Source organism: Antrostomus carolinensis, unplaced genomic scaffold, assembly GCF_000700745.2.
Source record: "Antrostomus carolinensis isolate BGI_N321 unplaced genomic scaffold, ASM70074v2 scaffold14061, whole genome shotgun sequence".
Taxonomy (NCBI): domain Eukaryota; kingdom Metazoa; phylum Chordata; class Aves; order Caprimulgiformes; family Caprimulgidae; genus Antrostomus; species Antrostomus carolinensis.
In genome coordinates, this window is record NW_010293576.1 from 1 (window position 1) to 15,332 (window position 15,332).

At 41.4% G+C, this 15,332-nt stretch overlaps 1 protein-coding gene across 2 annotated transcripts in view; it reads left to right on the top strand.

The window, feature by feature from the left end:
* Positions 1 to 10,606: 10,606 nt before the first annotated feature.
* Positions 10,607 to 15,332, top strand: part of FOXP1 (forkhead box P1) — a 73,755-nt gene continuing 69,029 nt past the window's right edge. For both annotated transcript variants that reach the window (XM_010177330.1, XM_010177331.1), the window contains exons 1-2: positions 10,607 to 10,744; positions 11,809 to 11,898. In XM_010177330.1, coding sequence (XP_010175632.1) covers positions 10,625 to 10,744; positions 11,809 to 11,898 — 210 coding nt within the window. In that variant the 5' untranslated portion in view covers positions 10,607 to 10,624. The remainder of the gene's footprint in view (positions 10,745 to 11,808; positions 11,899 to 15,332) is intronic.

A 15,332-nucleotide genomic window follows, 5' to 3' on the forward strand; every position in this document is an offset into this window, starting at 1 on the left:
GCGTGTGAGGGGAGGGAGGTACCGTCTGCGCGCTCCGCAACTCGCGGAAGGGTTTCAAAGTGGTGCGTGTCGGGGCGGGGGGGTTGTTCTGACAGTTGGGGTGCGCGGAGCTGCCCGGGCAGTTCCAGCCTCGGGAAGAGCCGGGAAGGAGGGAAAGTGCCCAGAGCCGGTAAAAAGACTCGGTCAGGTTTAAATGTCAGGAGCCGGGATTTGCTGGATGGATTCGCCAGTCAGTTTACCAGGGGGGAATTTGAAGTGAGCGAGCTTTGTTTTTGACGTTGACTCGTGTTTACGAACCCCAGTGAAATCGGTGTAGCGGGATCTAAATGGAGCTGAGTGAAGTGTCGATATTTCAGTGCAAATGAGATGGTTTTTCGAGGGTGATGGGGAGGAGGGAACCCTTAGGAAGTGGGTGGTAAGTTTAGAGCAAAGTGCATATACACTCTTCCTCTTTGGAATTAACTCCTTCAAAGCCAACTTGTTCTGCAAAACACTGAGGGATTCGACTTGTCCTTGTACCGGTGGTAGGGAAAAGCCACTCGACAGCACGACACAGTCATCTCGGGACGTGTGCCGGCGTTTGAAGCGCTACCATTTCATATTTTTAAATAAAAACAAGTTTGGTGGCAGGAAATGTGAATCATTCAGGGTGACTAAGATCTGTTTATGAAAACGAAATGGTTGGATTTACTCTAGCAGCGAGTGTTGAATCGCTAACTACAATAAATCGCTAAAGTTTATTTCTAATAAAAAGTGACTTACGCAGGCTAGTTTGCCTTTTTATAAATAAACTGAAATGTTAAAGTCTTTTTTGCGTTTGGATAGGAGCTAATTTTCATGCCTGATGCTCCCGGGCCCGATCCTGGGATGACTTGTGCATGTGCAATAGCTATAATAGGAGAGGAGCCGCTCTCCTCTCTCTCCCCGCGAAGCACTGAGCGCTCTTGCCTGCTAAATTAGTATTTGCTGGATCGGGCCCTTTGTAATTTAAAGTGCTGAGCTTTCAGGCATCTTACACATCTTTACATCAAGTTAAAAATTATATTTACTTCTTTCTTTTCGAAGTCGCAGCTAAGATACGGGTTTTTTACATGAATGTGTCATTAGAACGTGCTTCTGTCTGGGTAAGAAATGGCTTTTGTTGATTGTATATTTATTGCAATAGCAGCCTAGGAAGTCTCTAAAAGCAGGCGCTTTCCTCACAGCCAGCAGAAAATCTGCTGTCAGAGGGCTTTTGGTGATCTCCTGTGACTACTTCCAAAAAATGTCATTGATAAGGCTGCAGAGATGAAACCCAAATCCTGCCTAAAGAGAGTAGCTGCCTTGGCCTAGACTGTGATAGAGCTGAACTGCAAACTGATTGGTCTGACACTTTATAATCAAAGTTGATTTATTGTTCATTAGTAGTGCATTAGCCCTTTCAGGCAAGACAGTTATTTGTGTAGTGGCCTGTCAAACAAAAGACCGCTAGCACCTGTCATCTCTAAACCATGAGATAAGCAAGCAGATATTAAGATAATGCAAATAGAAATACACTGGAATGAGGTAAAGTTCTAGCAATTTCCCTGCAAGAAATACTGGTTTATTTAACATACTCCTGTTTTTAGCATATGGGGGAATTGGGCTGCAGAGCGAAGGGGTTCCCCTACACCAGGACCATGGGGAGGAGAAGGCGTTAGGGATGAGCTGGGCGTGCGTGGCGTGTGGTTTGGAGCACCTCGGAGGTGAGGAGGCAGCTGGGGCGGATAACGAATTGGGAAAAGCCAGTCACTGGTACAGAAGATGGGAATGCTGTTTTGTAGCCTTTAATTTAATTTTGTTTGATTTTGGTTTTAAGATTGAGAGCAAGATCGAGGCACTGTTCATGTTTTGTCCCCAGCTCCTTCCTCTTCTTCGCAGTGGGCAGATGTCATGAAATGATGCTCTTACTGGCAGGGGTTAATTATATGAAAACTTGATGACATCACGGCAGAGCTGTGAGAATGTCAAAATACATCTGCTGCCATATTCAGACATATTGCTCTCCCTCCTCTCCCCCTATATCAGCTGCCCTCCCCTTCTCCAAAGGGAATGATCTCATGACATAAAACAGAAAACAACACAAGTGTCAAAAGAAAACAAAATTAGTGAACTTTTGTCTGCCACCATAGAAACGAGGATTAACTTATGTTATTCCAGAGCATGGAATGGAGACTATCTGCATGAGGATATATAGTGTATTGTCTTCTGTGAATTTTCATTTGACAGGGATTTTGGAGGCTGTGATCTTAATTAAATCTCAACTGACTCAAATAATGCATCTAAAGGCATGCAGTGTTGCGTAACCTTGCTGAGTTGGTAAACCATAAATCATCAGAAAGCTTATGATAGGAAGGGCTGCTTTGAAAATTTTTTTGTTTGCTACAGTTGTTGTTTTTTATTTTTTTTTTCCTGGTCTTGTTTAACTTACACTTTACTGTGCTCTACCACCGTGCCCTCCCTTCTTTAAGCACCGTAATTTTTGCTTTTAAAAAAAAAATAAAAAAAAAAAAAAAAAAAGTATAAAATAAACTCTGAGACATGCTCTGACCAGTCACTCAGCTGAGCCAAAGACAAGTCATAAATCTAATGGGATTGACAGGGATGAAATGAAATCCCAGCGATGCCTTTCTGGGGATCTCACTGCTCAGAGGAAGGTGTGGGTGCCTCACGTTTTTCTCCAGTTGGATGAGCCTGCTACACGTTTGAAAAGTCTTAACTCTTAGCCCCACGCTGAAATTTATGCTGAGGCGTAAATAGTTCTCAGACACCACTGTGGAGTCGTAACGTGTCGCCCCTGGGTTGTAATGGGTCACAGATGGATTATTGCATTAATGGACGGTGGGCTTTGACGTCTGCGCCAGTTGAGTTGATTTTAGTTGCATGTGAGGAAGAAGAGGGTTGCAACAGTTGTGTGGAGAAGAGTACAGGGGATTTTTAGGCATTAAAAGTGATGTAGGGTAGTCAGAGTGATTTCTTCTGCAGTGTTTTAACCTGGCAGTGCTTGAGCACTGATGTTGCTTGAGAGTCATGTTGTTTTTACGATACAAATTAGTATTTCTGTGTAAAACGCTTTGCTTTCTCTATTTGTGATTGCATGCCCTGGGCAGCTGAAGGAAAGGTAAGGGGAGAAGGATTTTTTTTTTTTAAGTTTAAGGACTTACAAAGCTCTTGTGCTTTCTTGCTCTGTATTTTGTAGTTGTTTTAGAGCTGCTTTAAACAAACCTAAGCTGGAAGGATGCAGCACTTGGATTTACTTTATGAAAATGTTTCTCGGTAGCAGGATCACTTGCTGGTGTGTTGTTTTCTCCCCTCTCTGCTAGGGAAAAGTGGTAGCAGGGGTAGTTGTATCAACACCTGCAAAACTAGATTGTGGGAAAGTCCTGACACCATAAGCTAAATTTGTTATTGTTTGGTGAAAGGCTTGGCTGGTTTTAAGCAGTTTGTTTGTTTTGTTGAAAGCAGAACTGCATTACTGGAAACTACTTTGCTGTAGTTTGTAGTTAAAATGTCCTGTACTGTTTTGTTTTTCTAAGGTGCTTACTTGCTCAGCTTCTCTTTCCAGTTATAAGGAAGGGGAAAAAATACATCATGCAGTCATCTGCAGATCTAAAGTGGCCATGTAGAGATTGGGGAGAGAAGCAGCATTGGCAAATATCTCTTCCTCAGCCCTTTTTTTGGCATTTTCTTTTTTTTTCTTTTTTTTTTTCTTTTTTATTTTTCTTTTTAACCTTTCCAGCACAGTTTCCTTTACTAGCAGGAGGATCTGTAGTTTGTACTGAAGTTGAATGAATTTTAGAAAACCCAGGCTGAATATTGAACAAATAAGTGGAATTGCTAATTGTTCTGTGCAGTAATTTTGGATGGATTTGCCTTCATTGATTAGGTAAGATGCTCTGTTATTTGGGAGGGACAACACCCCCTCCTCCCCAAACTGACAACGGGTTTTAATTTTTAAGCTTTATCTTGCCCTTAAATCTGAAACATCATTGTTCAAATAACTGAGAACAAGGTAAACCAACAACATCAAAAAGGTCGGCTTCTGTGATTTCTCAAGGGCTTGTTATTTTGTACTTTCCAATTCTATTTGATGTCTTGACAAAACAAGATGACACAAGGGAGAATACATTAAATTTTGATTTTCATCTAACCTGTTACAGTAGTGGCAGCTTAATTTCTTCTACTTTTTACCGAAGACGGCTCTTTGCACAATTACTCTAATTGCCACGCCACTTTATGAGAAGGTTTCTTTACGGGTTTCCCATTTGCCTTGATTTTGTGAGGCATTTTTTTGAACGTGCTTTGACCTTTAACACGGCGAGCTTGCTGGTTGGAGTGTGTCTTCATTAGAAGTAAATCAGTGAATGGCAAGATTGTCAAAGAAGCAACTGATGTTTTCTCATTAGAATCTAATTTGCACCGTTGTGCTTAGCTGTGATGTTCAGCTGTAGGTGTCTGCTGTAGGTGTGAAAAACTGCACATTTTAAGCAAATAAAGTTTACAACTGTTGTAAAGGCTACAATTGCGACCGGAGTAGCAAAGCCTAGCGGAGTGTTTAAGCAGAGCTCTGTTTTGTTTGGGGAAATAAATAGCATGATTTAACCAGGTGAATATTTTTTAAGAGCTCACTGATATTTTTTTCATCTGACCAGGACAATACACGTCTTGTCAAACACCCCAAGTTTGAAGAGCAGGCAGCTACACGTTGGAGAAAATAAAATACTCAGGGAGTGGAGAGAGGGCTCATCCTTCCCTAGAAATCTCTGTCGGGAGTCACAGTTCTTAAAAATCTGCCATAGGGGAAAACAAACAAACAGAAAAAAGTCCCTCTGTATAACACTTCCTTTTTGCTCAGATGAAATCCTAGGCATATTAAATGTTGCCGGTTCAATCACGGTCTTTTATTATTTAATTAAGCTCTCCTTAATGTATTAATGAATTAATACACAAATGTAAGGAGTCTGACATGATGGTCATTCTCAGTATATTAAGGGTGTTTGGGAGAGAGAAGGTTTCAAGGGGTTTTCAAGGGCTTTAGGGGTATTTTGGATGTTTCTAAGCAGGATTGCTTTTGGTTTATTTGAGGCTTTTTTGGCAGAATATGTTGATCTAACATTTCCTTTTCTAAACTCTGGAAAAAAATCCCAGATTATTATTATTTTTTTTAATATCTGAATCATTATAAAATATCACCGCTGTTCAGAACCATGTACAGCAGGTTATAATTTTTCCATTCATGTTGGATTGGGAAACAAAACCGATAACTTTTTAAAATGTGAAAAATTATTATGATAATCTCAAGGTTGAAATCTCGGTTTATTAAATGATTATTTGATTGTCTGTGTTCCGGTTTAGTCTCTATTTGACAAATGTTAGATGTAGAAAGGATTTAATTTATGTAAACTTTATATTTTTATGCAAATTAAATGGGTATTTATTATAGCAGAAACAATTATCCTGGCACTTAGTGAGAAACCTGGTATGCATGAGAAGTGGTAGATAAGATCAGATGTTTCATTCTGTAAACAAATATGAAAATATTCCCGTTTTTCCTCAGCTAAAAGAGAATACAGAAGACAGCAGACATCCTGACATGCCGGGGAGTGTCAGCATAGCCCATCGTACTGCTTTCCGTGGGTCAGAGGGAGATCTTCCCTCCTGATAAAATATAATAAACAAAATTATAATAATAAAATGCTAATTTAATTTTAAAGAGGGTTTCCCCCCCCCCACTCTCTTTTAACAGGGAGTTGTATTGTTACAGAGAGAACAGTTATGCTAATGACAGACTACTTAGCTGATTTTACATTAATATAATAAACATTACCTGTCTTAATGTGTTGTACTGTATTATGGCAAAATAACTAATTCTAAAAGTGAGATTCCATTTTGCATAATGAAACAGCATTGCAGTTTCTGCCTGGATAATTCTAACAGCGGCGTTTTTTTGTTGTTGTTATTTTGGAGGGTGAGCTGTTGTGTCGGAAATGTTTTAGTCTTGGGATGGAAGCAGGTCCTGCTTTTAGCACTTCTTATTTTGCTGGGCTCTGCTCTGGCTTGTGGCTTTTCTGTTTGCCAGTGTATCAGTGGTTTATCTTCTCCTGTGGCATGAGCAAAGCTGTTTTGCATTGTTTCAGCTGAGATTTTTTTACATTTCAAATGTATTGCACGTAACAGCTTTCTAATAAGACAGCTCAAGTTAATTGTTTGGTTTTGCCTAGGCGTATCTATTTTTATTTGTAGCCCAGTATTTTTTAACTGTTCCTCAGCTACTCGCTCTTTCTGTGTTCAGCTATGTTTTGCTCCGTTTAACTTTTATCACAAAATCTTTAACCAAAGAATTACTCTTTGAAAATCCAAGGTGCCTGATACGAGGTCTTACGGAAATCAAGTTCGAACATACATCGCAGCAGAAAAGGATTTTCTGGCAGAGTTATTCTTTATGAATTAAGGAAATCCTCTCCATCTTCCATGCATGCCTGCTAACAGTTAACAGGACCACAACCGTATCCAACACCGAAGGCACATTGTGTGAAAATGGCATTCATTTTTTTTTTTTTCACTTCATACAAGATTAAACTACTTGAAATTATTTAGCTAGTATTTAATTATATTAATATCACTGAGAATGGGGGAATGGAGATGATTAAATAGGACTAAATCATTTTCATCCCCGTGACCCTTGTGTGGGGAGTGACAAATGCATCCCTGCTCTAACTCTGTTGTGAAGTTAAAGGTGAACTTGGCCCAAGTTTGGGGAAGTTTTCCTTGGTCTGTCTTGTCAAAATGCGGCGTGTTTGCAGAGCTTGAGACTGGGGGTAGCAGAGGGGAGACTGCGGGGGACAGGAGGGCTTTGGGGGATCCAGAGAAACAGCAGGCAAAACCCTGGGAGAAATAGTGTCTGAAAACAATTGTGAGTATTAAAGACATTTTTTGCCGTTGATGGTATTAGCATGTCAGCAGGTCTATACTAGTACAGCTCTGAAAGCCAAATTGCAGCTGTATTTTTACCTTTGCTGCCAGATTTACGTGCAGCTGGGTATCTACCACGCCCTATTGTTATCAGTCAACAATACCAAAAGTAGTTCATTAATCATATCAATAACAACAATCGTGTTTCATGTGGAAAATAGAAATAAACAACTTGGAAAAAAAAAAAGAAAAGAAAAGATTGATTTCTGCTCTGCATGCTAACTTAGCATTCTTTAAATATATCTGCCAGTAGTTTAATTTGAACTTCAACTCCCTGAAGGCAGTAAGGCAGAATTATTTTAGTTCTTCATAAACTGCCTTCTGTGATTCATTGTTAACTCATAAAACACACTCATTTTCATGTACTTAAACAGTTAAGCCATTTTTAAAGTTGGTTTGTAATTTTTTTTGGCAACACATTTGAGTTGGCATCTGAGAGATAGAAATCTAAAATTAATTTATAGCCCTGAGTTTAGTTTTCGTTTACTATCGGACAAAATATCAGAAATAAATATTTTTTATCTAACGTAATGTAAAGTATATTGCACAGTATCTAAAATAAAGTTTAGTTTTGACTGAATACACTCAAAAAGGGACCCATAAATATTAGAGAGCTGTAGTTAAGAACTTACATGACTGTTTTAAATACTATTGATTTAAACCACTGGCTAGATTTTATGAATCAAAGTGTAATTTCCAAGCTTTGGCTATATTTCTCATCGCTAAAGCACTCTCTCTTGTGTGCCTTTAGCAGCTTTCCAGACATTCAACACGGGATTAAATGATAGTAGTTACAATGATCAATAGGTTAAGACCGGTACAATCACTCTTACCGCTAATGACCTCGGTAGTAATGGGTAATAAAGTGTGGGCTATAATAGCCTATTGCTGGTGCTGCATGCCCTTTGATTCCTAGTATTACCAGGGACTAGCTACATGAAAAAGTTGGACGTTGGGAGTTAAGAGAGTGGATATATAGGCCATCATTCTTAACTATTTAACATCCTCAAACCATACATGTGTCCGGGGCGTGCGTGTCATTTTTAACATGGTAGTTTCTGTTTTATTTGAATTTTGTTTGTAACAGGTTTCCCGTAAGTTGCATTCGTGATAAGCTGAAGTACAAATTTTGGGCTAAATGTGGCTGTTAGACGTGTTTTATAAATGGAAGGTGGGACCTTCTTTAGAAGCACAGATGTGGTGTGAAAATGCGGTTTCAGATGGTAAAATGAAGTTGAACGGATCAATGCAGACTTGGACTTCTAGGTGTGCCATGTATATATATATATATAAATGATTTTTCTTTCCTTGCTGGTTAAGTGATTCTGTCCTAGCAAAGAGTGCGCAGCTAGGAGATTCTTCACCGGAAGGTACATGGCCAGTTTTCAAAGGTAGGGCTAAATCCTTAGATTTATCCCAAGATAAACGTGCAAAAAAGCCATGGAAGTGAATGGGAGTTGTCTCCGCATAGCTGACGGCAGAATGCGGCCCTTCGTATTAATCACTGATGTGTAGGGTTTACAGCACCCCACCCTATTCCTGTCTGTATCCCTGCTTGTCGTCATAAATCTGACTGAAGAGTATTTGTGTTGTCTGTCTTCCAAGAAGGGCACAGAAAACATACTTAAACATGCTTCCTCTCCTGTTTGCTCAGTCCAACTTCAATGAAAGGTAGTACAAACCCGAGGGTAAAGTAAACTTCTGGGGATGAGAATAATGAAGGTGAGTCACGCTTCGGGGCGAAGATAGTGACGGCAGTATTTAATTAAATAATTTTCTACTCCCAGAAAAGTTTTTAAAAGACCACAGATTAAGATATTCTGAATTAATGGAGTTACCCATCCTGATGATTCAGTGTCCACAGAGCTGGTCCTGCGTGACGAGGCGGTGGCACGTCGCAGTGGCTGGCCGGTGACTTTCCCATAGGTACAGGCAAGCGATGCTGGCCACGGGAGAACAGCCGCTGGCTTGGGTGGGACTGGTGCTTGACCTGTAATTAAATCTCCATTTGCCTGCGTTCACACCTGCCTGGACCACATTAACGATGTGGGAACGCGTGGAGGACCTGGCCATGTTTGCATTGATGGGATGTCGGAGGCTTTTGCTCAGACAAACGTTTCCAAGGCGGTGTGTGTGTCTGGCCCTGGCACACAACGTGTACACAACAACACGGGGAGATGTGCGGTGTACGTGCAGCTGACCTTCAGGAACCATTTTTAGTTCATCAAAATTAGTGATGCTGAGAAATCAGGACATCAGTGCATAATGACTGTGAAATTAGGAATGAGAGCTTGCTATGCAAATGACAGGACAAATCATGTGAAAAAGTCAAGATAAACTGCATATTAAGACATTATGTTACATAAAATTAATACTGCATTTCTCTCTTGCTTACTACTACACTGGAAGATTATTTTTTTTTTTTAAACTCCTTTATCTTCTGATCAGCTATTGTCTGCTGATTTTTTTTAAAAGTGGTGCACGGAAAAAGTGCTAAACATATTATTACCTTTTATTGTAATACATGAGATGACAGGAGATCCTTTTTAGCAAAGTATATCCTTTACTGCTTTTAGTTTTGTGCTGTCATGTATTTGATTTGAAACTATAGAAAAGTAAGGTGCTTAAATATTACTGTTAAAACTCATATGGGTTTTGTCTTTTCCTCTATTGTTTTTTTTTTTTTTTCCCCTCCTTTTCTTTTCCTCTTTTGGGGTGGTGGGTAGAGGGGTGGGTTTCTAGGGAAATAGTCTTCTTGCATTACTAGGACTGACAAAATGGTTCTCATGTAGTCTGCAAATTAAACACAAGTGCAGTGATTATTTTGAATAGCTAAATTACATTCTAGAAAGCTTGCAGAATTCATAGCATTGTCATTAGGTATCCGCTTGAATACAATTTGTGTAACCTTGGCCAAGACAGCCTGTCATTTTAATGTCAGTGTTTTATCTGAACAAGACATCATCCTTTCAGATACAGTGTACAGGTTCCTTGCAAAGATGCCCGTGCAGAAATGTGTTAACAGTTGCAAATATGAAATGCTATCAAGTTCATCACTGTAGCTGTTTGTCACTGAAATGTCATGGAAAGCGGCTTTTAATGGTATCTCACATAATATGAAAGAATTGAAGACATCTGTATGCTGGGTGAATATGGAATGGTAAAGACATCGTGGTAGGGCCTTTCTGTTAAAATTGCATAGGAGTCTAGTGCTGTTATTCACATCACTGAGCCTTCCTTCAATTTCCTTAAAAACCTGTCGTAATAGGGTCTAGATCCCATCGGCGCGGGATACTCGGCTGCTGGATTTCTGTATGCAAGGCAAGGGCTTTCTGGGAGGGAAAGGACCCAGCTGATGATTTCTTGTAAAAATAAATAAATCTGAACAGGGCTTACCATGTTGCTTGCTTTAAAGAATTCGCATGGCCGTTATGTTTTGCAAAAGGGCAGTTTGGTCCCCAGGACAATGTGGTAGGTACCTCTGTGCCTGCTGCCGTGGGCTCTAAGGACTCTCTCACCTTCAGCACCCTCGATGCCAGGCGTGGGGATGGTCGGGGGCGTGGAGGAGCTGCGCGATGTGCTCTGACCTCCTCTTTGCTCTCCTCTCGTACTTCAGGTTCCAGTGTCGGTGGCTATGATGACACCTCAAGTGATCACTCCCCAGCAAATGCAGCAGATCCTCCAGCAACAAGTGCTAACTCCCCAGCAACTCCAAGTCCTGCTCCAACAGCAGCAGGCACTCATGCTTCAACAGGTAATTGTTTCCTTAACAATTCCTATAGATACCAGAGGGCTTCATCTCCCTAAATGTTCCTGGGGAAAGAAGCTGCCCACATCTCTGGTCCGTACCTCAGAGCAGCTGTGCTCTGAGATGAGCTGACTGCTCTTTTGTTTTTAATTCTAGAAATAGCTACTGAAAACAAATCCAGGGAGCAGTGCTAGGAGTGTTTCCAAGATCAGCTAAATAATACAGATGCATATTTAAGTGTCAGGACTTCGGCAGATGTCCCTGTTGCTTTTACCTCCCTCCCCCAGAAAGCTTGGTGTGCCCTGACTAATAGGAATAAACAAGGTAGTAGGGCGATACTTCCCATTTTAAACCTTGTTATGTCCATCTGGAACCGTAAAGGGCTATGGAAAATTTGACAATAAAAGTGAAGAGCTTTGCAAGCTGATTTCAGCCAACGTCTGCCATGCAGTGGGCCAGTGTTTCTCACAGCCCATGGTCCTTTTTCAGCAGAAAACTGGCCACCAATAAGCCTCAACACTTTGTTATTGAGGGTACAGCACAGTGGGGGCTCAGGAATCGTGGGCAGGAGTCAGCATCTGCCCCAGCCCAGGACTTTGTGTGCTCCCTGCTGCCCGTGCCGGAGCGCTGCCTGCACAGCACACATCTGGGGAGCGGGGAGGAGGAGAGTGTTTCCCAGGATGTCTATGCGTGTATTGAACAACACTTAATACAGTCAAACCCTATCATTTAGAAAGCATGTGTGTTTCACAACAGAGATTCGCCAGGCTCTCTCAGCAAGGGCATTTTGGCTTTGTTGTTACAATCAAAGGTCATTCCTTGCCTTATTTTAATTAGTTTGTGTAGAAAATGGTATGTTTTTCATCAGTTCATTTTGGAGATTACTTTTCAAACGATAATGCCAAGAATAGTCAGTGTGCACTGAATTTATTGTCGAGTTTCAAACTAAAGGTCAGACCATTACAGATAAAAGGATGCTATTTTTCAAATCACAGTTTGTGTATTACACCAAAAGGGACACTGAATTGGCTCTCCACTTTGTTACTTACCATCTTTCCTTTTCTTTGTAGCAGCAGCTTCAAGAGTTTTATAAGAAACAACAGGAACAGTTGCAGCTTCAACTTTTACAGCAACAACATGCTGGAAAACAGCCTAAAGAGGTACAGACAATACCCATTTTACTTTCAAACCACAGATCCCTGGGGACTGTCTAGTGGCTATTAAACTGTCATTCATCTTATAAATGATTGCACAACTGAACTGACTCTATCAGGTCTCAGCTTTCAGATTTAGAGTTATTGTCCTGTTTTCGCCTGTATTTTCCTGTGCTTTCCATTTGCTTGTTGCCACATATTTTATAGCAGGGGACCATGCCTTGATGTTTGGTATGAGTACTGGAACAAGCCTCTAGACTTGTATCTTGGGAGAGTGCTTTTGGAAGTTAGTTATGTTGTAAAGGGGAGGGGGCAAGGCAGCAGGCCCAGATGTGGTGCAGTCCTCTCTAAACAGTGCAGAATGCTGAGAGGCCTTGAGTTTGGGCTTGCAGTTTCTAGTCGGAGAGGTTCTGGTTGTACGTTCCTCACAGCGTGGGCTTAGCAGGATGGACCGCACTGATAGTGACATTGAGAAGCGAGGTCCAGGGTGCATCGGTAGCATGGGAACGCTGCCTGTTGGTGGCATGGTGGCAGGAGATCTCGCTCTGATGCCACCACGGTCCGTGGCAGAAACGGGACAGGCCAGGGTGGTTTCTTCCCGTCCTTTAAATACACTTTCCTTTCAAAATACTTGTCACGTTCAAAACTTTGTTTATTGATTTTAATGTAGTTAAATTTAATTTTGCTGTAATTATGTTTATTTTTAAGACGCTGAGTTCACCCCTCTAGTCACAAGAAGTTTAAGACTTTCATGTTTAATCTGCCATCAGTGCTGGCTTGGGTAGATCCTAGAAAGCTGCCTCTTGGCACGAGATGCTGTGTGATGCCCTGCGATAGCGGCAGCGCTTGTGCGTCGCTTTGCAAGTGGCGCTGCTCGAAGCACGCACCAATTTCCTACCCCCCCACCCCCCCGAAATTTCGGCAAATCATGCCACCTGTGCCAAGTTTCAACCCAGAGTGAATTTTTCCAGCTGAGTTATAAACCCCTGAAAATAGGGGGGTTTATAATGGAAACGCTGACACAACCTTAACCATAGCGCGCTTACGGGCGCCACTATAATAAAAAGGGAACAGATTAAAAAGTGTCTAAAATGTAAATCTAAAGGACTAACAGTAATTAAAATGGAAATGGCACAGGGAGGGAAGGCATGTAATTGTGAGATATCACTGTGCAGAATGCTCTCAGCTTTGTTTTGCTGGCTGTTTTTCTAATTCAGTAGGGCTTACTCATCAGTGGCAGTTCAATGCGCGTTAATGACTCTGGGATGCAGGCATCACTCTGGACAAAGAAATGATTATTGTGCGGTCAAAAGAAGTTCAAAGACAAGAAGGGAATTTCAGTTTTTTCCTTAGAGATCCACATTCAAGAGCATATAAATTAAGCCAAATGTTAAAAACCACAGTCTGAAAGCTGACTTCAAAGTCACAACTCTCTAATTAATGAACTGCGAGCTTCAGTTTGGACAAGTCGTGGTTTGATGCGCCCATAAATCAACATGACAGGTCTGTTTCACAGTCTCAGACAGCGCTTGTCATTGAGTCACATCAGATGTAAACACAGCAGAAAAAAGAGGGAATATGAAGGAGGTGCAATTGATCAACAGAATTGGTAAAAACCCACTTTTGAAACGCATTATGCATGATCACAGGAAATGGCGATAGCCTCAAGAGGCTTTCTCCTTCTGCTGTTGCTTTTTTGAATCAGATTTCTAACAGCCTTCAAAAGGGAGAATAAGAATTATGGAGCTTCTCCCCTGTGGCTGGCAGGCAATAACCCCCTGTTGTTATTTTGTGCTTCTTTCTTTTCAAAGGCGTCAAAATTTAGTTTTTTAAAGATCTTTAACTCTATATTTGAAGACAAACAATAAAGGGCTGCCACTGTCATTCTTATCAGTTACCAGGGATTGTATTTTTTCTTTCTGTTGCCACTTCTTATTAACCTCTTATTTGGTCTATTAGACATAGTTTTGAATGCAAGCCTGCATGCTGGGAGAACATGAAAGTTCAGATGAGCTCAGAGGGCAGATAAAGAAATTTGAAGGGGAAAGTTACACAGCAGAATGAACGATAAAAGTTAACTCTTCTAAATTGCTGTTGTCAGACAGGAGAGCATCTCAGACACAAAGATGAGGGCTTGGAGCTTAAAGAAAAAAATACTTTGTGTTAAAAAAGACGAGAAGGGAAGTTAGACAATGTGATGGCATTTCAATATCTAACACACTGATTTACTGTGGTCACACTTCTGATATTACACTATCGAAAGCAACAATAAGAAAGGACTCCTTCCTGTTTCCAAGAAGGGCATTTTAACTCGATAGCTGTTAAGAGAACAAGGCGCCCAAGTCTCTTCAGCTTTTTCTAGGGTTTTGGGGGATGTTTTTGCTGATGGTTTTAGTGGAGGCCCGTTTCAACGATGCATTTCATCCTGCAGATTTGTTCAGCTCCCTTTTTCCTACCATAAGGAGGTTATTCCTGCTAAATTAGCATGCAAGTAGTGGTCTTTTTATATTTTTTTCTTTTCTTTCCCCCTCTTGTACTACAAACTGCCGGTCAGGTCGCATGGCAAGCAGTGCCGTGATGGGGACCAGCGGCTGCCCTGCTAACGAGGGCCCAGTTTGTACCTTGACAGATGGAACAAGTGTATTCATGTACTGCATCCCCCAAGTCATTTTGTTAGCGCCTTGTCCTATTGTACCGTCATGAAAGAAGAAAATACACAACAAATCTCCCAATCCCCGCTGGTGAAAGGGATCCGACCCCCAAGCAGGGTAACAGACGGACCCCAGTAAGGTTTCTGGTGGGTTTTACTGGAGGGCTGCGCAGGGTAGCAGAGGGTGAGCACTGCACTGTGCCCGATAGCACAAGCGAGAGGCATTGGGGGGAGATCTCAGCCCCACACCCATGGCGCTGCCCTCTCCCCTGGCAAAGTTGGGTCTCCCCAAGGCGAGGGGGGCTTTAGGGAAGGATCCCGCTTGGTGCTGTGACGCTGGATGAAGCGGGTTGTTTCCAAACGAGGCCGTCTGTCCTGCGGCAGTTGTGACAGTTTATGTTAGGCAGTAGGGAGTAACCTAAGAAAGGAAAACAGACCTTTGACAGAAGCTTTAGGGAGGGGATCAAAAATGCAAGTTTTATCAGGATATTTCAGCATTTTAACACTGACTACTGACCTGACAACAGGACTGCGCTGAGACCTTTTTTGTATGCATTCAATTGTGAGAAGTAAACAAACTGCCTTGTATCCTGTGTTTGGTAACTGGGTGGGGAGCACAGTTTGGCAACGTGTCTTGCTTTTAAATTCTTTCTTGGACAATGGGTCTTGTATACTTTTATATCCTGGCTTTTCAAAGTAGAGAGTGTTCAAGAGTTTTTTCTTAGGATAGCTCAGAAGACAACCGAATGGGCATCAGTCAATTTATATAAAGGTTTTTTTGTTGGTTTTT